Source organism: Oncorhynchus tshawytscha, linkage group LG19 (genome assembly GCF_018296145.1).
Source record: "Oncorhynchus tshawytscha isolate Ot180627B linkage group LG19, Otsh_v2.0, whole genome shotgun sequence".
Taxonomy (NCBI): domain Eukaryota; kingdom Metazoa; phylum Chordata; class Actinopteri; order Salmoniformes; family Salmonidae; genus Oncorhynchus; species Oncorhynchus tshawytscha.
This window is the reverse complement of record NC_056447.1, coordinates 54,857,371-54,882,370: the sequence shown is the minus strand read 5'-3', so window position 1 is coordinate 54,882,370 and position 25,000 is coordinate 54,857,371. Positions and strand designations below refer to the sequence as shown.

The window sequence follows — 25,000 nt, the reverse complement described above, 5'->3', positions numbered from 1 at the left end:
ACGTGATTCCATATGTGTTATTTCATAGTTTTGATGTCTTCACTATTATAATCCACCATATGTTATTCTACAGGACTTGTTTTGCGGTGTGTATGTGTGTGTTTAATGCTTATTGCTAGATAGATAGATACGGTTGATTTTTGGCTTCGTCCATCTTATTGCCAGCTGTTAGCTCCATCTGTGTTGCAGAGGGCTGCACACTCTCATCTTCCAAGCTGCATGGGTTCTAATCATAGAAACAGAATTACTAGAACAGACAGTCCCATTCAATGTCCATGTTCCTTTATATGGTTTTGACTGGCAGCAGTAGTGTGTAGCCGTACCAGTCTAGTTGCTGTGAGCTGAAGGGCTTCGCCTGTTCCTGTAATTCTATTGGAAATCAGGATCCAACCGACATGGTCAGCCTGCCAAATGGCACCATATTTCCCTTCTAGTGCACTACTTTTGACCAGAGCAGGGTTCTATAGGGCTCTGGTCTAAAGTAGTGTACTATATATAGGGAATAGGGTTCTATAGGGCTCTGGTCTAAAGTAGTGCACTATATAGGGAATAGGGTTCTATAGGGTCTGGTCTAAAGTAGTGCACTGTATAGGGAATAGGGTTCTATAGGGTCTGGTCTAAAGTAGTGCACTATATAGGGAATAGAGTTCTATAGGGCTCTGGTCTAAAGTAGTGCACTATATAGGGAATAGGGTTCTATAGGGTCTGGTCTAAAGTAGTGCACTATATAGGGAATAGGGTTCTATAGGGCTCTGGTCTAAAGTAGTGCATTAGGGATGCAACCATTTTTAAAATGTAACTTTTATTTATCTAGGCAAGTCAGTTAAGAACAAATTCTTATTTACAATGACGGACTACCAGAAGGCAAAAGGCCTCCTGCGGGGACGGGGCTGGAATTAAAAATAAAATAAAAATCTAGGACAAAACACACATCACAATAAGAGAGACAACACAACACTACATAAAGAGAGACCTAAAGACAGAAACGACAGCATGGCAGCAACACATGACAACACAGCATGGTAGCAACACATGACAACACAGCATGGTAGCAACACATGACAACACAGCATGGTAGCAACACATGACAACACAGCATGGTAGCAACACATGACAACACAGCATGGTAGCAACACATGACAACATAGCATGGCAGCAACACATGACAACATAGCATGGCAGCAACACATGACAACATAGCATGGTAGCAACACATGACAACACAGCATGGTAGCAACACATGAGAACATAGCATGGCAGCAACACATGACAACACAGCATGGTAGCAACACATGACAACACAGCAACACATGACAACACAGCATGGTAGCAACACATGACAACACAGCAACACATGACAACACAGCAACACATAACAACACAGCATGGTAGCAACACATGACAACACAGCATGGTAGCAACACATGACAACAGAGCATGGTAGCAACACATGACAACACAGCATGGTAGCAACACATGACAACACAGCATGGTAGCAACACATGACAACACAGCATGGTAGCAACACATGACAACACAGCATGGTAGCAACACATGACAACACAGCAACACATGACAACACAGCATGGTAGCAACACATGACAACACAGCAACACATGACAACACAGCAACACATGACAACACAGCATGGTAGCAACACATGACAACACAGCATGGCAGCAACACATGACAACACAGCAACACATGACAACACAGCAACACATGACAACACAGCATGGTAGCAACACATGACAACACAGCAACACATGACAACACAGCAACACATGACAACACAGCATGGCAGCAACACATGACAACACAGCAACACATGACAACACAGCATGGTAGCAACACATGACAACACAGCATGGTAGCAACACATGACAACAGAGCATGGTAGCAACACATGACAACACAGCATGGTAGCAACACATGACAACACAGCATGGTAGCAACACATGACAACACAGCATGGTAGCAACACATGACAACACAGCATGGTAGCAACACAAGATGGTAGCAGCACAAAACATGGTACAAACATTATTGGGCACAGACAACAGCACAAAGGGCAAGAAGATAGCCATGGTCAGTCTCCCTCTGTCCAGAGTGCCCTACCTTGGCAGCCAGCCTTGCCAGGCTCTGGCTCCAAACCTGCAGAGTGGAGCTTCCTTCTGCTGGCACAGTCTGTTAGACTTAGGGGCTGGCCACAAAGCCAGGGAACACACAGGCTAGGCTTTGCTGGTATACCATACAGGACAGTATTCCACAGGCTAGGCTTGGCTGGTATACCATACAGGACAGTATTCCACAGGATTTGGAAATAGCCACAGGATGGTTTTTCATTACCGTTGAAACTATTTCTTTAAAAAAATATATATACATTTTAATATTTGTATATTTGTACTCAGCAAAAAAAGGAACATCCTTTTTTCAGGACCCTGTCTTTCGAAGATAATTCATAAATGATCTTCACAGATCTTCATTGTAAAGGGTTTAAACACTGTTTCCCATTCTTGTTCAATGAACCATAAACAATGAATGAACATGTACCTGTGGAACGGTCGTTAAGACACTAACAGCTTACAGACAGTAGGCAATTAAGCTCACAGTTATGAAAACTTAGGACACTAAAGAGGCCTTTCTACTGACTGAAAAACACACAAAAAAAGATACCCAGGGTCCCTGCTAATCTGCGTGAACGTGCCTTAGGCATGCTGCAAGGAGGCATGAGGACTGCAGATGTGGCCAGGGCAATAAATTGCAATGTCCGCACTGTGATACGCCTAAAACAGCGCTACAGGGAGAAAGGTCGGACAGCTGATCGTCTGTACTGTGAGATGTTTTGTTGTTGTTGTTTACTTTTTAAGTTAATACCTGCAGTTAACGTGCGCAATACGTTAGGACTGGGAGGGATAACTCCAGGCCTGGGTTGGTCTACGTTAGGACTGGGAGGGATAACTCCAGGCCTGGGTTGGTCTACGTTAGGACTGGGAGGGATAACTCCAGGCCTGGGTTGGTCTATGTTAGGACTGGGAGGGATAACTCCAGGCCTGGGTTGGTCTACGTTAGGACTGGGAGGGATAACTCCAGGCCTGGGTTGGTCTACGTTAGGACTGGGAGGGATAACTCCAGGCCTGGGTTGGTCTACGTTAGGACAGGGAGGGATAACTCCAGACCTGGGTTGGTCTACGTTAGGACAGGGAGGGATAACTCCAGACCTGGGTTGGTCTACGTTAGGACAGGGAGGGATAACTCCAGACCTGGGTTGGTCTACGTTAGGACAGGGATGGATAACTCCAGGCCTGGGTTGGTCTACATTAGGACAGGGATGGATAACTCCAGGCCTGGGTTGGTTTACGTTAGGACAGGGATGGATAACTCCAGGCCTGGGTTCGTCTACGTTAGGACAGGGAGGGATAACTCCAGGCCTGGGTTGGTCTACGTTAGGACAGGGAGGATAACTCCAGGCCTGGGTTGGTCTACGTTAAGACAGGGAGGGATAACTCCAGGCCTGGGTTGGTCTACATTAGGACAGGGAGGGATAACTATCATGTTCGGTTTGAGTTTTTACTTTACCTTCTATAATGGTATTTCACTGTTTGGTTTGTTAAATGTGATATGCAACTCCGGCGTGTATAATGTACAGGGAGGGATAACTCCAGGCCTGGTTGGTCTACGTTAGGACAGGGTTAGGGTTAGGGATATGCAACTCCGGCGTGTATAATGGACCGTTTTTATAGTTTACTCCATTTGCTACTTGAGTCATCTCTCTCCTGCTGTTGCCCCGTCACTCAAGGAGAGAGCAGTTGCTCGACCATATAGTCACAAGCTCTGTTAGCCGCTACTCACTAGTTAGCTGGCTAGCTAGCTTGCTAAAATGTAGTAAGAGTCAGAGCAAATGTAGCTAGCTAATACAGCCTGGTACCAGTGCTGGTGGAGGCCTAGATAAGCATGTTTGTGCAGCGTTATCTTATCAGAGAGGAATAGGCGAAGCATGAATATGTTGGCTAGCTAGCTACATGAAGTAAGAAAACATGTCATGTAAAATCCAATTAGGGACACCTGGAAACACTGACCAACACTTTGGTTCCTACCCTGTTCAATATTTTCTCCCTTATTTATAAATTATTTTTCAAGGTCAAACAACAATGTATTCAAGGTGCTGCCCACTGTAGAATTAGAATAATCCTTATATTTCCATGATTCCAACAGTTCACCAATTAATTAGGCCTAGATTTTTTCCCCATATCATGCTACGTGGCTCAGTGTGGAAATTATAATAAAAATGCAGATATTTATGAAAATGCTGAAATTGGATTGAACAATATGAATAGAAAAATATCCATTTGAAAGTACTTATTTTTTAAATGTTTTAAATTTAATTTATTTCACCTTTATTTAACCAGGTAGGCTAGTTGAGAACACCTTTATTTAACCAGGTAGGCTAGTTGAGAACACCTTTATTTAACCAGGTAGGCTAGTTGAGAACACCTTTATTTAACCAGGTAGGCCAGTTGAGAACACCTTTATTTAACCAGGTAGGCTAGTTGAGAACACCTTTATTTAACCAGGTAGGCCAGTTGAGAACACCTTTATTTAACCAGGTAGGCTAGTTGAGAACACCTTTATTTAACCAGGTAGACTAGTTGAGAACACCTTTATTTAACCAGGTAGGCTAGTTGAGAACACCTTTATTTAACCAGGTAGGCCAGTTGAGAACACCTTTATTTAACCAGGTAGGCCAGTTGAGAACACCTTTATTTAACCAGGTAGGCCAGTTGAGAACACCTTTATTTAACCAGGTAGGCCAGTTGAGAACACCTTTATTTAACCAGGTAGGCTAGTTGAGAACACCTTTATTTAACCAGGTAGGCTAGTTGAGAACACCTTTATTTAACCAGGTAGGCCAGTTGAGAACACCTTTATTTAACCAGGTAGGCTAGTTGAGAACACCTTTATTTAACCAGGTAGGCTAGTTGAGAACACCTTTATTTAACCAGGTAGGCCAGTTGAGAACACCTTTATTTAACCAGGTAGGCCAGTTGAGAACACCTTTATTTAACCAGGTAGGCCAGTTGAGAACACCTTTATTTAACCAGGTAGGCTAGTTGAGAACACCTTTATTTAACCAGGTAGGCCAGTTGAGAACACCTTTATTTAACCAGGTAGGCCAGTTGAGAACACCTTTATTTAACCAGGTAGGCCGGTTGAGAACACCTTTATTTAACCAGGAGGCCAGTTGAGAACACCTTTATTTAACCAGGGAGGCTAGTTGAGAACACCTTTATTTAACCAGGGAGGCCAGTTGAGAACACCTTTATTTAACCAGGGAGGCTAGTTGAGAACACCTTTATTTAACCAGGTAGGCCAGTTGAGAACACCTTTATTTAACCAGGTAGGCCAGTTGAGAACACCTTTATTTAACCAGGTAGGCCAGTTGAGAACACCTTTATTTAACCAGGTAGGCCAGTTGAGAACACCTTTATTTAACCAGGTAGGCTAGTTGAGAACACCTTTATTTAACCAGGTAGGCTAGTTGAGAACACCTTTATTTAACCAGGTAGGCCAGTTGAGAACACCTTTATTTAACCAGGTAGGCCAGTTGAGAACACCTTTATTTAACCAGTGAGGCTAGTTGAGAACACCTTTATTTAACCAGGTAGGCCAGTTGAGAACACCTTTATTTAACCAGGTAGGCTAGTTGAGAACACCTTTATTTAACCAGGTAGGCTAGTTGAGAACACCTTTATTTAACCAGGTAGGCTAGTTGAGAACACCTTTATATAACCAGGTAGGCTAGTTGAGAACACCTTTATTTAACCAGGTAGGCTAGTTGAGAACACCTTTATTTAAAACACTGACCAACACCTCTTGAAGAGGATTTGCTGTCTGTTGCTGTTGAGCCTTGAACCTTCTTGAAGAGGATTTGAACCTCTGTAGTCCAGCAGTAGATCCATGTCGTGACCTAGTCAGTGTTCCCACAACCACAGCTATACTCCACTAGGCTAACGGCTGGTTGGCATTCAGCCTGGCCAGATAAGTCTCTCTCCCACACACACACACACACACACACACACACACACACACACACACACACACACACACACACACACACACACACAGGCAGGCTGTGTAAAGCCCTGGCTGTGTGATTAGATAAGACTGTGTAAAGCCCTGGCTGTGTGATTAGATAAGACTGTGTAAAGCCCTGGCTGTGTGATAAGATAAGACTGTGTGAAGTCCTGGCTGTGTGATTAGATAAGACTGTGTGAAGTCCTGGCTGTGTGGTTAGATAAGACTGTGTGAAGTCCTGGCTGTGTGATAAGATAAGACTGTGTGAAGTCCTGGCTGTGTGATTAGATAAGACTGTGTGAAGTCCTGGCTGTGTGGTTAGATAAGACTGTGTGAAGTCCTGGCTGTGTGGTTAGATAAGACTGTGTGAAGCCCTGGCTGTGTGATAAGATAGCACATGCTCGGGCTAGGTGTTCTGCTCTGAACGATAACTACTCTATTGTATCAGGGCAGCGCCACCTGGTTGCCGTGGGAACCGTAAGGAGGGGATTTTGGAGGAGGGTTTTGGCAGCAGATATTTCGGGAGGTTCAGTCAGTCCGCTTTGGCGCTTTCTCAATTATCTCCCCCAAAAAAGTCGGCCCTCCTCATGATCTACATACCAGTGACCAGGTGAAAGCCAGCCCTCCTCATGATCTAAATACCAGTGACCAGGTGAAAGCCAGCCCTCCTCATGATCTAAATACCAGTGACCAGGTGAAAGCCAGCCCTCCTCATGATCTAAATACCAGTGACCAGGTGAAAGCCAGCCCTCCTCATGATCTAAATACCAGTGACCAGGTGAAAGCCAGCCCTCCTCATGATCTAAATACCAGTGACCAGGTGAAAGCCAGCCCTCCTCATGATCTAAATACCAGTGACCAGGTGAAAGCCAGCCCTCCTCATGATCTAAATACCAGTGACCAGGTGAAAGCCAGCCCTCCTCATGATCTAAATACCAGTGACCAGGTGAAAGCCAGCCCTCCTCATGATCTAAATACCAGTGACCAGGTGAAAGCCAGCCCTCCTCATGATCTAAATACCAGTGACCAGGTGAAAGCCAGCCCTCCTCATGATCTAAATACCAGTGACCAGGTGAAAGCCAGCCCTCCTCATGATCTAAATACCAGTGACCAGGTGAAAGCCAGCCCTCCTCATGATCTAAATACCAGTGACCAGGTGAAAGCCAGCCTAATGATGAGTTGATGAGCATCAACCGTCACTGCAACAGATGATGGGGAGGAGACCAGGAGAGGACCGTTTTATTTATTTTGAATCAATTCAGACGGTGCCTCTCTCTCTCTCTCTCCACTCTGCCTGTCCTGTTTCCTAAGTAACTGATGCTGCTTTTTAATAAATCACGAGGCTAATCCACCTTACTTACTACATCCCCCTCTTGCTTCATTATGCTTTAATTAGCCTCCTACACACGCGCTCATGATTTGGACAAAGTGTTCTTTGCGGAGGGACCTCGATGGTCCTGGGTTTGGGGTAGAAATGGGGAGAAGTGAAGGGACAGTGAATTTAGAACAGGCCTATGTGATGTCAGTATGTGGCTATCTGCACAGGGTGACCTAGCTACTTTACCTCCTTTTTTAAACACCTTTATTTAACTAGGCAAGTCAGTTAAGAACCCATTCTTATTTTTAATGACGGCCTAGGAACAGTGGGTTAACTGCCTTGTTCAGGGGCAGAACGACAGATTTGTACCTTGTCAGCTCGGGGATTTGAAGTCCATCTGTGTTAACAGACACTGAATCAATTGTGTTAAAATCCGTATATTTTTTCAGACTGATATTGAACCGGAGATGATTGTTTCAGTGTACAGTAGTACCATCCGTATCAGGATGAGATACGTAGACTATGTTCTCTGCTCCATGGTTGAACCTGGTTTTGTATTTCTGCCTGGGAAATGTGGGTGTAGACAGTGATGCTTTGTGGGTAAGAAGAGATGGGCTGACTGGGGAGAGAGATATAGCTGTATTCACTAGGAATCAAACAGAAGCAAACTACCCTGAATTTGTCCAAAAGAAACTCTTTGTTTCCGTCGCAAAATGTTTTCGCTACGGTCCACCAACAAATCGCTACATTGTGAGACAAATGAACACAACCCATGTTGTTGACAGTTTACCCTCCTGCAGAGAACAGAGAACTATCAGTGTTCTGCTGACAGATAGAGATTATTCTGTATTCTGTGATTCTGTGATTCTGTATTCTGTATTCTGTGATTCTGTATTCTGTGATTCTGTATTCTGTGATTCTGTGATTCTGTATTCTGTGATTCTGTGATTCTGTGATTCTGTATTCTGTGATTCTGTATTCTGTGATTCTGTGATTCTGTATTCTGTATTCTGTGATTCTGTGATTCTGTGATTCTGTGATTCTGTGATTCTGTATTCTGTGATTCTGTATTCTGTGATTCTGTATTCTGTGATTCTGTATTCTGTATTCTGTGATTCTGTATTCTGTGATTCTGTATTCTGTGATTCTGTGATTCTGTATTCTGTGATTCTGTGATTCTGTGATTCTGTATTCTGTGATTCTGTATTCTGTGATTCTGTATTCTGTATTCTGTGATTCTGTATTCTGTGATTCTGTGATTCTGGATTCTGTGATTCTGTATTCTGTGATTCTGTGATTCTGTATTCTGTGATTCTGTATTCTGTGATTCTGTGATTCTGTATTCTGTGATTCTGTATTCTGTGATTCTGTATTCTGTGATTCTGTGATTCTGTGATTCTGTATTCTGTGATTCTGTGATTCTGTGATTCTGTATTCTGTGATTCTGTATTCTGTGATTCTGTGATTCTGTATTCTGTGATTCTGTATTCTGTGATTCTGTGATTCTGTGATTCTGTATTCTGTGATTCTGTATTCTGTAGCCCCATGATTTTACTGCATGTAGACCAAGTTGTCGTTAATGTGCAAAGACATTCAAGGCATGTTTTAATGACGGTCACTTCAATCACTTCCTCATAGTGGTGCCATTATGTTACCAGCAATAAACCCATTGTTGTTCTATGGACTATAAACATGGGATATCGGTATTAACATACTGTGACTCTCTTCCTGTCTCAAAGGAAGTGACTCCTACCTCATTTCCCCCTGACTTTACCCCATTCATACACTGTTAAGAGGTATTACAATTCCTTTAACTTCCTCTCTCTGTGTGTGTGTGTGTGTGTGGTCTGTTTTGATTGGCGGTGACAGTGTTGTGTGTGTGTGTGTGTGGTCTGTTTTGATTGGCGGTGACAGTGTTGTGTGTGTGTGTGTGTGGTCTGTTTTGATTGGCGGTGACAGTGTTGTGTGTGTGTGTGTTGGCAATGGTATCTTGATCACCCAGACTAAACTGCAGCTAAAAACCAACCCAAGCACAATACTGGTCTATTTATAGGTGTGTGTCTGTGCCTGTCTGTTTGTGTGTGTGTGTGTGTGTGTGTGTGTGTGTGTGTGCGTGCACCGCCGGGACACAACGTTGTAAAAGCACAAACAAGCTGTATAATTTCCAGCCAACCAGGTGCTCCTCTCCTCTCCTCTCCTCTCCTCCTCCTCTCCTCTCCTCTCCCTCTCCTCTCCTCTCCTCTCCTCTCCCTCTCCTCTCCTCTCCTCTCCTCTCCTCTCCTCTCCTCTCCCTCTCCCTCTCCCTCTCCCTCTCCCTCTCCCTCTCCCTCTCCCTCTCCTCTCCTCTCCTCTCCTCTCCTCTCCCTCTCCTCTCCTCTCCTCTCCTCTCTCTCCTCTCCTCTCCTCTCCTCTCCTCCTCTCCCTCTCCCTCTCCCTCTCCCTCTCCCTCTCCCTCTCCCTCTCCCTCTCCTCCCTCTCATCTCCTCTCCTCCCTCTCCTCTCCTCCCAGCCTCCAGTCTGGACTTGGCTGTGCATCGTTATCAAATCTGTACACCGGCATGATGTGACTGAGCTGGTCTGGTCTGGTCTGTCTGTCTGTCAGGGCAGCTGAAGCTCATTGGAATGCCTGTCACATCTTACAGTCAACCTGATAGAAATGCTGTTTTGTTTCCCATAGAAGAGCCTTGGGTGGGCCGGCTAAGTGTAAGACTTATATACAAATTATTTTTAAATATATTTTTTAGGATTGCAAAAAGTTTTCAGTGTGAACTTTAAATGACTAAAAACAGAGAAAGTATGTAGAAAATATACATGCTTTGACTTAAAGTATTTGTAAAAAAAATAAAATAATAATAAGTCAAAAGGTTGGACACACCTACTCATTCCAGGGTTTTTCTTTATTTTTAAAAACAATTTTCTACATTGTAGAATAATAGGGAAGACATCAAACCTATGAAATAACACATATGGAATCATGTAGTAACCACAATAGTGTTAAACAACTGAAAATATATTCTTCAAAGTAGCCACCCTTTGCCTTGACAGCTTTCACTCTCTTGGCATTCTCTCTCAAAAAATTAAAAACTGTTTTTGTTTCAATTTTAGAATAAGGCTGTAACGTAACAAAATTTGGAAAAATTCAAGGGGTCTGAATACTTCCCGAATGCTCTGTATACAGTATACTGTAGTGTCTGTGAATGCTGGCTATGGTATACTACATCACCAAAAGTATGTGGACACCTGCTTGTCGAACATCTCATTCCAAAATCATATGGAGTTGGTCCCCCTTTGCTGCTATAACAGCCTCCACTCTTCTGGGAAGGCTTTCCTCTAGATGTTGGAACATTGCTGCTATAACAGCCTCCACTCTTCTGGGAAGGCTTTCCACTAGATGTTGGAACATTGCTGCTATAACAGCCTCCGCTCTTCTGGGAAGGCTTTCCACTAGATGTTGGAACATTGCTGCTATAACAGCCTCCACTCTTCTGGGAAGGCTTTCCACTAGATGTTGGAACACTGCTGCTATAACAGCCTCCACTCATCTGGGAAGGCTTTCCACTAGATGTTGGAACATTGCTGCTATAACAGCCTCCACTCTTCTGGGAAGGCTTTCCACTAGATGTCGGAACATTGCTGCTATAACAGCCTCCACTCATCTGGGAAGGCTTTCCACTAGATGTTGGAACATTGCTGCTATAACAGCCTCCACTCTTCTGGGAAGGCTTTCCACTAGATGTTGGAACACATTAACAGCCTCCACTCTTCTGCTTTCCACTAGATGTCGGAACATTGCTGCTATAACAGCCTCCACTATTCTGGGAAGGCTTTCCACTAGATGTTGGAACATTGCTGCTATAACAGCCTCCACTCTTCTGGGAAGGCTTTCCACTAGATGTTGGAACATTGCTGCGGGGGGACTTGCTTCCATTCAGCCACAAGAGCATTAGTGAGTTCGGGCACTGATATGTTGGGCGATTAGGCTTAGCTCACACTCGGTGTTCCAATTCATCCCAAAGGTGTTCGATGGGGTTGAGGTCAGGGCTCTGTACAGGCCAGTCAAGTTCTTCCACACCGATCTCAACAAACCATTTCTGTATGCCCCTTTGCAGAAAGCGAGATCCTCATGCTGAAACAGGAAAGGGCCTTCCCAAAACTGTTGCTACGAAGTTGGAAGCACAGAATCATCTAGAATGTCATTGTATGCTGTAGCGTTAAGATTTCTCTTCACTGGAACTAAGGGAACTGAACCATAAAAAACAGACCCAGACCATTATTCCTCCACCACCAAACTTTACAGTTGGCACAATGCATTGGGGCAGGTAACGTTCTCCTGGCAGCCGGCAAACCCAGATTTGTCCGTCAGACTGCCAGATGGTGAAGCGTTATTCATCACTCCAGAGAACACGTTTCCACTGTTCCAGAGTCCAATGTGGCGGGTAGGAGCGTTGAGCCAGTAACAAATCTGTCGTTCTGTCCCTGAGCAAGGCAGTAAACCCACTGTTCCCCGGGCGCGGATGACGTGGATGTCAATTAAGGCAGCAGCCCCCCCCCACCTCTCTGATTCAGAGGGGTTGGGTTAAATGTGGAAGACACATTTCAGTTGAGTGTATTCAGTTGTATAACTGACTGCGTATCCCCACTTCCTTTCCCAATGGCCGTGAGCTTTACACCACTCCAGCCGACACTTGGCATTGCTCATGGTGATCTTAGACTTGTGTGCAGCTGCTCGGCCACGGAAACACATTTCATGAAGCTCCCGACAAACAGTTATTGTGCTGACGTCGCTCCCAGAGGCAGTTTGGAACTCGGTAGTGAGTGTTGCAACCGAGGACAGACATATTTTACGCCATACACGCTTCAACACTCAGCAATCCCATTCTGTGAGCTTGTTGTTCCTAGATGTTGAACCGAGGACAGACATATTTTACGTGCTTCAGCATTTGGCGTTCCCGTTCTGTGAACTTTGCGGCTGAGCCGTTGTTGCTCCTAGACGTTTCCACTTCACAATAACAGCACTTACAGTTGAACCGGGGCAGCTCTAACAGGGCAGAAATTTGACAAACTGACTTCTTGGAAAGGTGGCATCCTATGATGGTGCCACGTTGAAAGAGCTCTTCAGTACGGACCATTCTACTGCCAATGTTTGTCTATGGAGATTGCATGGCTGCGTGCTCGATTTTATACACCTGTCAGCAACGGGTGTGGCTGAAAATAGCCGAATCCACTAATTTAAAGGGGTGTTCACATGCTTTTGTGTATATATAATGTATATAGTGTCAGTGAATGTTGACTATGGTGTGGTTTTATGTATAGTGTATATAGTGTCAGTGAATGCTGACTATGGTGTGGTTTTATGTATAGTGTATATAGTGTCAGTGAATGCTGACTATGGTGTGGTTTTATGTATAGTGTATATAGTGTCAGTGAATGCTGACTATGGTGTGGTTTTATGTATAGTGTATATAGTGTCAGTGAATGCTAGCTATGGTGTGGTTTTGTGTATATATAATGTATATTGTGTCAGTGAATGCTGACTATGGTGTGGTTTTATGTATAGTGTATATAGTGTCAGTGAATGCTGACTATGGTGTGGTTTTGTGTATATATAATGTATATAGTGTCATTGAATGCTGAATATGGTGTGGTTTTGTGTATAGTGTATATAGTGTCATTGAATGCTGAATATGGTGTGGTTTTGTGTATATATAATGTATATAGTGTTAGTGAATGCTGACTATGGTGTGGTGTGTCAGTGTGGTTTTAGTTTAAGTTACAGTATCTGTCAGTGTGAGCTACCTTGAGATTTCCTGGTTGGGTTGACAATGCTGCTTGGATACAGTAGCTATCTGAGAATGAGATGTACAGTAGTGCTTTGGTTCGTTGTGACAATGCTGCCTGGATACAGTCAGGATGAGTAGCTATCTGAGAATGAGATGTACAGTAGTGCTTTGGTTCGTTGTGACAATGCTGCTTGGATACAGTGAATGCTACAGAAGCTAACCAGAGATGTAGCCTAGTGATGTAGTTGTGACTGCTGGCTAGGATACAGTGAATGCTACAGAAGCTAACCAGAGATGTAGCCTAGTGGTGTAGTTGTGACTGCTGGCTAGGATACAGTGAATGCTACAGAAGCTAACCAGAGATGTGTAGTTGTGACTGCTGATTGGGATACAGTGAATGCTACAGAAGCTAACCAGAGATGTAGCCTAGTGGTGTAGTTGTGACAATCTTGGCTTTAGGGGATTTTGGCTCAGCAGATCCCATCTCTCTTTCGCTGCATTGCAGGAGCCATGCAAATAAATAAATAACAACCATCGCTCCTCAACACCTCAGCTGGCTCTGGTGGTGCACATCACCCTGGGATTCCTCTCTCTGTCTCTCTCCCCTCTCTCCTCTCTCTCTTCTCTCTCTTCTCTCTCTCCTCTCTCTCCTCTCTCCCTTCTCCCCTCTCTGTCTCTCTCCCCTCTCTCTCTCTCTCTCCTCTCTCTCTCTCTCTCCTCTCTCTCTCTCTCTCTCCTCTCTCTCCCTTCTCCCTCTCCCTCTCTCTTCTCTCTCTCTCTCTCTCTCCTCTCTCTCTCTCTCTCTCTCCTTCTCCCCCCTTCCTCTCTCTCTCTCTCTCTCCCCTCTCATTTCTTCCCACTCTCTCCCTTCTGTCCTCTCTCTCTCTCTCCCCCTCTCTCCTCTCTCTCTCCCCTCTTCTTCCTTCCCACGCTCTCTCCCTCTCTCCTCTCTCTTCTCTCTCCTTTCTCTCTTCTCCCTCTTCTTCTCTCCCTTCTCTCCCTTCTCTCTCTCCCTCTCTCTCTCTCCCCTCTTCTTCCTTCCCACTCTCTCCCTCTCTCCTCTCTCTCTTCTCTCTCCTTTCTCTCTTTTCTCTTCTCTCTCCCTCTCTCTCCTCTCTCCACTCTCTCTCTCTCTCTTCTCTCTCCTCTCTCTCTTCTCTCTCCTCTCTCTCCTCTCTCTCTTCTCTCTCCCTTCTGTTCTCTCCTCTCCCCTGCCCCCTCTAAATTCTTAACTCTCATTTATTTTTCCTCTCTCCCCTCCGCTCCCCCACCCCTCCCCCGCTCCTTGACACAATGAAACAGTATCTAGTATAGGCAGCCTGACCAAACTAAGGTCCCTTTTTAGGCAGCCTGATCAAATTACGGTCCCTTTTAGGCAGCCTGACCAAACTAAGGTCCCTTTTAGGCAGCCTGATGAAACTAAGGTCCTTTATAGGCAGCCTGAGCTTATACCAGGTTCCTTATTAGAGAATGCCTGAGCAGTATCTTCACAGTCCCCAAGTCCAGAACAGACTATGGGAGGCGCACAGTACTACATAGAGCCATGACTACATGGAACTCTATTCCACAGTACTACATAGAGCCATGACTACATGGAACTCTATTCCACAGTACTACATAGAACCATGACTACATGGAACTCTATTCCACAGTACTACATAGAGCCATGACTACATGGAACTATTCCACAGTACTACATAGAGCCATGACTACATGGAACTCTATTCCACAGTCCTACATAGAGCCATGACTACATGGAACTCTATTCCACAGAACTACATAGAGCCATGACTACATGGAACTCTATTCCACAGTACTACATAGAGCCATGACTACATGGAACTCTATTCCACAGTACTACATAGAGCCATGACTACATGGAACTCTATTGCACAGTACTACATAGAGCCATGACTACATGGAACTCTATTCCACAGTACTACATAGAGCCATGACTACATGGAACTCTATTCTACAGTACTACATAGAGACATGACTACATGGAACTCTATTCCACAGTACTACATAGAGACATGACTACATGGAACTCTATTCCACAGTACTACATAGAGCCATGACTACATGGAACTCTATTCCACAGTACTACATAGAGCCATGACTACATGGAACTCTATTCCACAGTACTACATAGAGCCATGACTACATGGAACTCTATTCCACAGTACTACATAGAGCCATGACTACATGGAACTCTATTCCACAGTACTACATAGAGCCATGACTACATGGAAGTCTATTCCACAGTACTACATAGAGCCATGACTACATGGAACTCTATTCCACAGTACTACATAGAGCCATGACTACATGGAACTCTATTCCACAGTACTACATAGAGCCATGACTACATGGAACTCTATTCCACAGTACTACATAGAACCATGACTACATGGAACTCTATTCCACAGTACTACATAGAGCCATGACTACATGGAACTATTCCACAGTACTACATAGAGCCATGACTACATGGAAGTCTATTCCACAGTACTACATAGAGCCATGACTACATGGAAGTCTATTCCACAGTACTACATAGAGCCATGACTACATGGAACTCTATTCCACAGTACTACATAGAGCCATGACTACATGGAACTCTATTCCACAGTACTACATAGAGCCATGACTACATGGAACTCTATTCCACAGTACTACATAGAGCCATGACTACATGGAACTCTATTCCACAGTACTACATAGAACCATGACTACATGGAACTCTATTCCACAGTACTACATAGAGCCATGACTACATGGAACTATTCCACAGTACTACATAGAGCCATGACTACATGGAAGTCTATTCCACAGTACTACATAGAGCCATGACTACATGGACTCTATTCCACAGTACTACATAGAGCCTTGACTACATGGAACTCTATTCCACAGTACTACATAGAGCCATGACTACATGGAACTCTATTCCACAGTACTACATAGAGCCATAACTACATGGAACTCTATTCCACAGTACTACATAGAGCCATGACTACATGGAACTCTATTCCACAGTACTACATAGAGCCATGACTACATGGAACTCTATTCCACAGTACTACATAGAGCCATGACTACATGGAACTCTATTCCACAGTACTACATAGAACCATGACTACATGGAACTCTATTCCACAGTACTACATAGAGCCATGACTACATGGAACTATTCCACAGTACTACATAGAGCCATGACTACATGGAACTATTCCACAGTACTACATAGAGCCATGACTACATGGAACTCTATTCCACAGTACTACATAGAACCATGACTACATGGAACTATTCCACAGTACTACATAGAGCCATGACTACATGGAACTCTATTCCACAGTACTACATAGAACCATGACTACATGGAACTATTCCACAGTACTACATAGAGACATGACTACATGGAACTCTATTCCACATCAAGTAACTGATGCAAGCAGTAAAATTAGATTTAAATAAAGAATACACCTTATGGAACAACGGGGACTGTGAAGCAACACAAACATAGACACACACACACACACACACGTGTTGTATATATTTGGTAGTGGAGTAGGGCCCTGAGGGCACACACTCTTTTTGTTTTTAACTAAGCAAATCAGTTAAGAACAAATTCTTATTTATGATGACCGCCTACCAGGGAACAGTGGGTTAACTGCCTTGTTCGGGGTCAGAACAACAGATTTTGAAATTGTCAGCTCAGGGATTCAATCTTGCAACCTTTCAGTTACTAGTCCAACACGTTTTAGTGTGTTGTGAAATCTGTTGTAACGTTTTAGTGTGTTGTGAAATCTGTTGTAACGTTTTTACTAATGTATTATTTTGCTGGATCCCAGAACCTCAGGTTCCTTCTATTTTTCATCTTGAGGCTGTAAAGTTTATTTTCTCATCTTAGATGTTGAGGCCGTAAAGTTTATTTTCCTAAGTGAATGCATCTAAAGCCTGGAGGCTACTGACTCTAATTTAACTGATGATGAAAATAACTTTCTTCTCTCTTTGTTGTTACAGAGCGCAGCAATGGAGGAGACAGTCATATGGGAGCAGCACACAGTAGCTCTACACAGAGTGAGTCGTACATAGTCCCTGTCTCTCTCTCTCTCTCTCTCTCTCTGTCTCTCTCTCTGTCTCTCTCTGTCTCTCTCTCTCTCTCTCTCTCTCTCTCTCTCTCTCTCTGTCTCTCTCTCTGTCTCTGTCTCTCTCTCTGTCTCTCTCTCTCTCTCTCTCTCTGTCTCTCTCTGTCTCTCTCTCTGTCTCTATGTCTCGCTCTCAATTCAATTCAATTCAAGGGCTTTATTGGCATGGGAAACATGTGTTAACATTGCCAAAGCAAGTGAGGTAGACAACATACAAAGTGAATATATAAAGTGAAAAACAACAAAATTAACAGTAAACATTACACATACAGAAGTTTCAAAACAGTAAAGACATTACAAATGTCATATTATATATATATATATACAGTGTTCTAACAATGTACAAATGGCTAAAGGACACAAGATAAAATAAATAAGCATAAATATGGGTTGTATTTACAATGGTGTTTGTTCTTCACTCTGCCCTTTTCTCGTGGCAACAGGTCACAAATCTTGCTGCTGTGATGGCACACTGTGGAATTTCACCCAGTAGATATGGGAGTTTTTCAAAATTGATTTGTTTTCTGTCTCCCTTTGTGGATCTGTGTAATCTGAGGGAAATATGTCTCTCTAATATGGTCACACATTGGGCAGGAGGTTGAAGTGTCTGTCTCTCTCTGTCTGTCTGTCTGTCTGTCTGTCTGTCTGTCTGTCTGTCTGTCTGTCTGTCTGTCTGTCTGTCTGTCTGTCTGTCTGTCTGTCTGTCTGTCTGTCTGTCTGTCTGTCTGTCTGTCTGTCTGTCTGTCTGTCTGTCTGTCTGTCTGTCTGTCTGTCTGTCTGTCTGTCTGTCTCTCTCTGTCTGTCTCTCTCTCTCTCACTCTCTCTCTCTCTCTCTCTCTGTCTCTCTCTCTCTGTCTCTCTCAATTCAATTTCAATTCAAGGGCTTTATTGGCATGGGAAACATGTGTTAACATTGCCAAAGCAAGTGAGGTAGACAACATACAAAGTGAATATATAAAGTGAAAAACAACAAAAATTAACAGTAAACATTACACATACAGAAGTTTCAAAACAGTAAAGACATTACAAATGTCATATTATATATATATATACAGTGTTTTAACAATGTACAAATGGTTAAAGGACACAAGATAAAATAAATAAGCATAAATATGGGTTGTATTTACAATGGTGTTTGTTCTTCACTGGTTGCCCTCTCTCTCTCTCTCTCTCTCTCTCTCTCTCTCTCTCTCTCTCTCTCTCTCTCTGTCTCTCTCTGTCTCTGTCTCTCTCTCTGTGTCTCTCTGTGTCTCTCTCTATCTCTCTCTTTCTCTCTCTCTCTTCTGTCTCTCTCTGTCTCTCTCTGTCTCTCTCCCTCTCTCTCTCTGTCTCTCTGTCTCTCTCTCTCAATCCTTTCCTATCTCTGTGCCCTTGCCTCACTCCTTTTTCACCTTCTTCCCTCCCTCCATCTTCTTTTTCCTCCTGCCTCCACTCCCCTAGTCAGCATGCTGCCAGCTGTACAAGTACAGCGTTCTCACTGAACACACAATAACAGGACCATGTTTATTAGGCACCAAATGGAGTAAAACTGACTGAAACCGGGAGGGACTACCTGGAAATGCTCATTTTTGTTTTACGTTGCAATGAGAAAAACTAAAGTTCACCCTAATGAACATGACCCAGGTAAGATAGAGGTCAGGAGAGAGTCAGCCGAACGAGTGTGCGCGCATACTCCCTTAAAAGACCTTCTATGTAAGAAGAGAAAAAAAGCGGCAATAGTACTGTTTGTCCATTTTGAGACACCGTAGCCAGTATATACTTCCTCAAAATAAATAAGTCAAAAAATCTGTCATTCATTTTTTTTTCTTGTAAATTGCTGAAATAATAGATCTTAGTCGCGCATTTTAAATCTAACTAAGATGTTTGGTGCAGTATTTCTCAATCGTTGAATGACAACAAATAGTTTATTGAATAATCCCAACTGTTAACCAATCACTAACGAAAGGGTGTAGACTCCGGCTATCGACTTCGGCTTGCCTTGAGAAAAGATGTTGTGTGCCTAAACAGCCCAACAACAACAAAAACACTTACCGAAGTCCAAAACAAACAAAAATATCAACATGTACAATCGTCTTGAAATGAATAGAAAATGGTCAGTGTTCTGTGGTCAGAGGCGACAGGACGCTGCTTTTAACCATTTGCTGACATAGTCTGTTTCCTCCTGAAAATCGGGCTTTCACCAGGGTTGTAGAACAAAATGTCACAATTTGACCTTCCATACAGGCCAAGGTCGGGCGTATGAACACAACAAGCATGGATTGTCTATACAAATCACACTCTGTCATGCCACCCCCTGCACTGCTCCTATTTCATTGTAGCTAACTCTAGCTGTTTAATAGTAGCTAACTCTCTAGCTGTTTAATAGTAGCTAACTCTCTAGCTGTTTAATAGTAGCTAACTCTCTAGCTGTTTAATAGTAGCTAACTCTCTAGCTGTTTTAATAGTAGCTAACTCTCTAGCTGTTTAATAGTAGCTAACTCTCTAGCTGTTTAATAGTAGCTAACTCTCTAGCTGTTTAATAGTAGCTAACTCTAGCTGTTTAATAGTAGCTAACTCTCTAGCTGTTTTAATAGTAGCTAACTCTCTAGCTGTTTAATAGTAGCTAACTCTCTAGCTGTTTAATAGTAGCTAACTCTCTAGCTGTTTAATAGTAGCTAACTCTCTAGCTGTTTAATAGTAGCTAACTCTCTAGCTGTTTAATAGTAGCTAACTCTCTAGCTGTTTAATAGTAGCTAACTCTCTAGCTGTTTAATAGTAGCTAACTCTCTAGCTGTTTAATAGTAGCTAACTCTAGCTGTTTAATAGTGTGTGTCTCTCTCTATCTGTGTGTGTCTCTCTCAATTCAATTCAATTCAATTTAATAGTAGCTAGCTGTTTAATAGTAGCTAACTCTAGCTGCTTAATAGTATCTAACTCTCTAGCTGTTTAATAGTAGCTAACTCTCTAGCTGTTTAATAGTAGCTAACTCTCTAGCTGTTTAATAGTAGCTAACTCTCTAGCTGTTTAATAGTAGCTAACTCTCTAGCTGTTTAATAGTAGCTAGCTGTTTAATAGTATCTAACTCTCTAGCTGTTTAATAGTAGCTAACTCTCTAGCTGTTTAATAGTAGCTAACTCTAGCTGTTTTAATAGTATCTAACTCTAGCTGCTTAATAGTATCTAACTCTAGCTGTTTAATAGTAGCTAACTCTCTAGCTGTTTAATAGTAGCTAACTCTCTAGCTGTTTAATAGTAGCTAACTCTCTAGCTGTTTAATAGTAGCTAGCTGTTTTAATAGTAGCTAACTCTCTAGCTGTTTAATAGTAGCTAACTCTCTAGCTGTTTAATAGTAGCTAACTCTCTAGCTGTTTAATAGTAGCTAACTCTCTAGCTGTTTAATAGTGTGTGTCTCTCTCTATCTGTGTGTGTCTCTCTCAATTCAATTCAATTTAAGGGCTTTATTGGCTTGGGAAACATGTGTTAACATTGCCAAAGCAAGTGAGGTAGACAACATACAAAGTGAATATATAAAGTGAAAAACAACAAAGCTCTCTCTCTATCTGTGTCTCTCTCTCTCTATATATATATATGTGTGTCTCTCTATCTGTGTGTCTCTATCTCTATCTGTGTGTCTCTCTCTATATCTGTGTCTCTCTCTCTCTCTCTCTCTCTCTCTCTCTCTCTCTCTATCTATCTATCTATCTATCTATCTATCTATCTATCTCTCTCTCTCTCTCTCTCTCTCTCTCTCTCTCTCTCTCTCTCTCTCTCTCTCTCTCTCTCTCTCTCTCTCTCTCTCTCTCTCTCTCTCTCTCTCTCTCTATCTATCTGTGTGTCTCTCTCAATTCAATTCAATTCAAGGGCTTTATTGGCATGGGAAACATGTGTTAACATTGCCAAAGCAAGTGAGGTAGATCTCTCTCTATCTGTGTGTCTCTCTCTCTCTATCTATCTGTGTGTCTCTCTATATCTCTCTCTCTCTTGTTGTTGTGAATGCTATAGTGTTCTGATGCTAGTCTCTGTGTCTCTCTCTGGGTTTCTGTATCACCAGGCACCAGGGTAGACCGTTAACATAACCCTTTAACATCTTTTGCTAGCAGCATACCACTGCTGGCTTGCTTCTGAAGCTAAGCAGGGTTGGTCCTGGTCAGTCCCTGGATGGGAGACCAGATGCTGCTGAAAGTGGTGTTTGAGGGCCAGTAGGAGGCACTCTGTCCTCTGGTCTAAAAAAATATCACAATACCCCAGTGATTGAGGACACTGCCCTGTGTAGGGTGCCGTCTGTCGGATGGGACGTTAAATGGGTGTCCTGACTCTCTGAGGTCATTAAAAATCCCATGGCACTTATTGTAAGAGTAGGGGGTGTTAACCCCAGTGTCCTGGCTAAATTCCCAATCTGGCTCTCAAACCATCATGGTCACCTAATCATCCCCAGTTTACAATTGGCTCATTCATCCCCCTCCTCTCCCCTGTAACTATTCCTCAGGTTGTTGCTGTAAATGAGAATGTGTTCTCAGTCAACTTACCTGGTAAAATAATGGATACATTTTTTTTTTAATTCTCTGTATCACCAGGCACCAGGGTAGACTGTTAACATGCCCTTTAACATCTCTGTATCACCAGGCACCAGGGTAGACTGTTAACATCTCTGTATCACCAGGCACCAGGGTAGACTGTTAACATCTCTGTATCACCAGGCACCAGGGTAGACTGTTAACATCTCTGTATCACCAGGCACCAGGGTAGACTGTTAACATCTCTGTATCACCAGGCACCAGGGTAGACTGTTAACATCTCTGTATTTCCAGGCACCAGGGTAGACTGTTAACATGCCCTTTAACATCTCTGTATCACCAGGCACCAGGGTAGACTGTTAACATCTCTGTATCACCAGGCACCAGGGTAGACTGTTAACATGCCCTTTAACATCTCTGTATCACCAGGCACCAGGGTAGACTGTTAACATCTCTGTATCACCAGGCACCAGGGTAGACTGTTAACATCTCTGTATCACCAGGCACCAGGGTAGACTGTTAACATCTCTGTATCACCAGGCACCAGGGTAGACTGTTAACATGCCCTTTAACATCTCTGTATCACCAGGCACCAGGGTAGACTGTTAACATGCCCTTTAACATCTCTGTATCACCAGGCACCAGGGTAGACTGTTAACATCTCTGTATCACCAGGCACCAGGGTAGACTGTTAACATCTCTGTATCACCAGGCACCAGGGTAGACTGTTAACATCTCTGTATAACCAGGCACCAGGATAGACTGTTAACATCTCTGTATTTCCAGGCACCAGGGTTTGGCTTTGGGATAGCCATCTCAGGAGGTCGGGATAACCCTCATTTCCAGAGTGGTGAGACCTCCATCGTCATCTCAGACGTCTTGAAGGGAGGGCCAGCTGAGGGCCTACTGCAGTAAGATCCTCCTCTCCTCTCCTCTCCTCTCCTCTCCTCTCCTCTCCTCTCCTCTCCTCTCCTCTCCTCTCCTCTCCTCTCCTCTCCTCTCCTCTCCTCTCCTCTCCTCTCCTCTCCTCTCTCTCCTCTCCTCTCCTCTCCTCTCCTCTCTCCTCTCCTCTCCTCTCTTCTCTTAGGATTAATTACCACATCGGCTTCCTTGGTTTGATATAAATCTGAGGGATGTGGCTTGGAACAAATGTAACCGTTCTCAGATGAATAGATGTTTCTATGGATGGGAGGACTGACAGTCCATGAAATCAAAATGATAGTATTAATTAAACATTTTTAGTTATACATGTGGTTGTTTACTGTGTTTTTAAAAGTCTCTCTCTCTCTCCTTTCCTTCCAGGGAGAATGACAGAGTCACGATGGTCAACGCCGTCTCCATGGACAACGTGGAACACGCATACGCAGTCCAGCAGCTACGGAAAAGTGGCAAGAATGCAAAGATTGTGAGTATCATTTTGAGGAACCTAAAAATAAAAACTCCTCTGTGTTTCTTTTGCACTGATAAAATCCAGCTGTTAAATATAAATGGGCCAATTGTTTTTATCTTACCACCTGGAGGCATAGTACGCCTGGGACTCACCAATTATCTGCTAAAACCTGGAAATCACATCTTACCATTTCCACTGGACACAGAATACCCCAGAGATAGAGAACTGGAGGTTTGGGGTGTAATTACACCACTTATTATGGACTAGATCCTGTCTCTTTCGGGCCAACGTCCTGTAGCGAGAGCGAGAGAGAGAGAGAGAGAGAGAGAGAGAGAGAGAGAGAGAAATGAAATTGGTTTGTAATCTCATGACAACGGACTAAAGTTGTCTTCCTCTTCAGACGATCAGACGGAAGCGGAAGGTGCATGTACCCTGGGTCGTCTTGGGGAGAGGGAGACCATGTCGGAGCATGAGGAGGACGAGGAGGACAGTTACGACGAAGAGATATACGAGACGCGTTCCACACGCAGCGGCCCCAGCGCCTACAGCGGCGTGGGAGGGGCCTCGGCCCGGCGCAGCGGGAGAAGCACGGGAAGGCGGGACCGGGACAGAGAGCGGGAACGCAGCGGCTCACGGGAGAGGAGTCTCTCCCCGCGCTCAGACCGGCGCTCACTCAACCAGCCCCCGCGGCCCGCCAAAGTCACCCTCGTCAAGTCCCGCAAGAATGAAGGTGAGGATCATAAAGTTGGGATTTTTGGGTGGAGCCAAACGTGCCGTTTCTCTAGAGAGACATCAAATCATTCACAATAGAAATGAAGTCAAGAACTAAATGGGACGCTAAAGGGAGTTGTAGTTTTCATTAAGCAAATATTCAACCTAGTTCAGTGCAGAAACGTGGTAATTAACTACAATGACCATAATCCATTGTGCCTGCTATTTTCCGTCTCACACAGAGATGGATTTATTTTATTTTCTAGTATAATTGCTCTGCAGCACATAGGCAAGCTAGGCTAGCTAAATAAGATGACTAAAGACTAGAGAATGGGGAGAAAAGAGTTGGTTGGTTGGCTGGCTGGATGGCTGGCAGGATGGCTGGTTGGTTGGCTGGCTGGCAGGCTGGTTGGTTGGTTGGCTGGTTGGTTGGCTGGTTGACTGGCCGGTTGGTTGGCCGACTGGTTGGCCGGCTGGCTGGCTGGTTGGCTGGCTGGCTGGTTGACTGGCCGGTTGGTTGGCTGATTGGCTGGCTGGCTGGCTGGCTGGCTGGCTGGCTGGCTGGTTGGTTGGCTGGCTGGTTGGCTGGCTGGCTGGTTGGCCGGCTGGTTGGCCGGCTGGGTGGTTGGCTGGCTGGCTGGTTGGCCGGCTGGTTGGCCGGCTGGCTGGCTGGTTGGCCGGCTGGTTGGCTGGCCAAGGATATATGTATAGGATATATATGTTGTCTAGTCAGGGTTAGTTAGGATATATGTTGTCTAGTCAGGGTTAGTTAGGATATATGTTGTCTAGTCAGGGTTAGGGTTAGTTAGGAGATATATTGTCTAGTCAGAGTTAGGATTAGTTAGGATATATATTGTCTAGTTAATGTTAGTTGGGATCAGGTCTTGAGACAAACTGTTTGGCCTACCAGCCACTCAGATTTGTTTTGCGTAATTACACCAACAACGGGGTAGCCTAGTGATCAGAGCGTTGGGCCAGTAACTGAAAGGTTGCTGGATCGAGTCCCTGAACTGACAAGGTAAAAATCTGTCGTTTTGCCCCCTGAACAAGGCAGTTAACCCACTGTTCCTAGGCTGTCAT

General features: G+C 43.9%; 1 protein-coding gene across 1 annotated transcript in view; it reads left to right on the top strand.

Annotated features, from left to right (window-relative positions):
• The window catches only part of LOC121840107 (tight junction protein ZO-1-like), a gene marked incomplete at its 3' end in the record, with an annotated part of 181,161 nt that overhangs the window by 139,104 nt on the left and 17,057 nt on the right, over window positions 1-25,000 (top strand). The window contains 5 exon segments of the mRNA XM_042301915.1: window positions 17,203-17,259; window positions 22,606-22,730; window positions 23,122-23,224; window positions 23,610-23,640; window positions 23,643-23,939. Of these exon segments, the coding sequence (XP_042157849.1) occupies window positions 17,203-17,259; window positions 22,606-22,730; window positions 23,122-23,224; window positions 23,610-23,640; window positions 23,643-23,939 (613 nt within the window).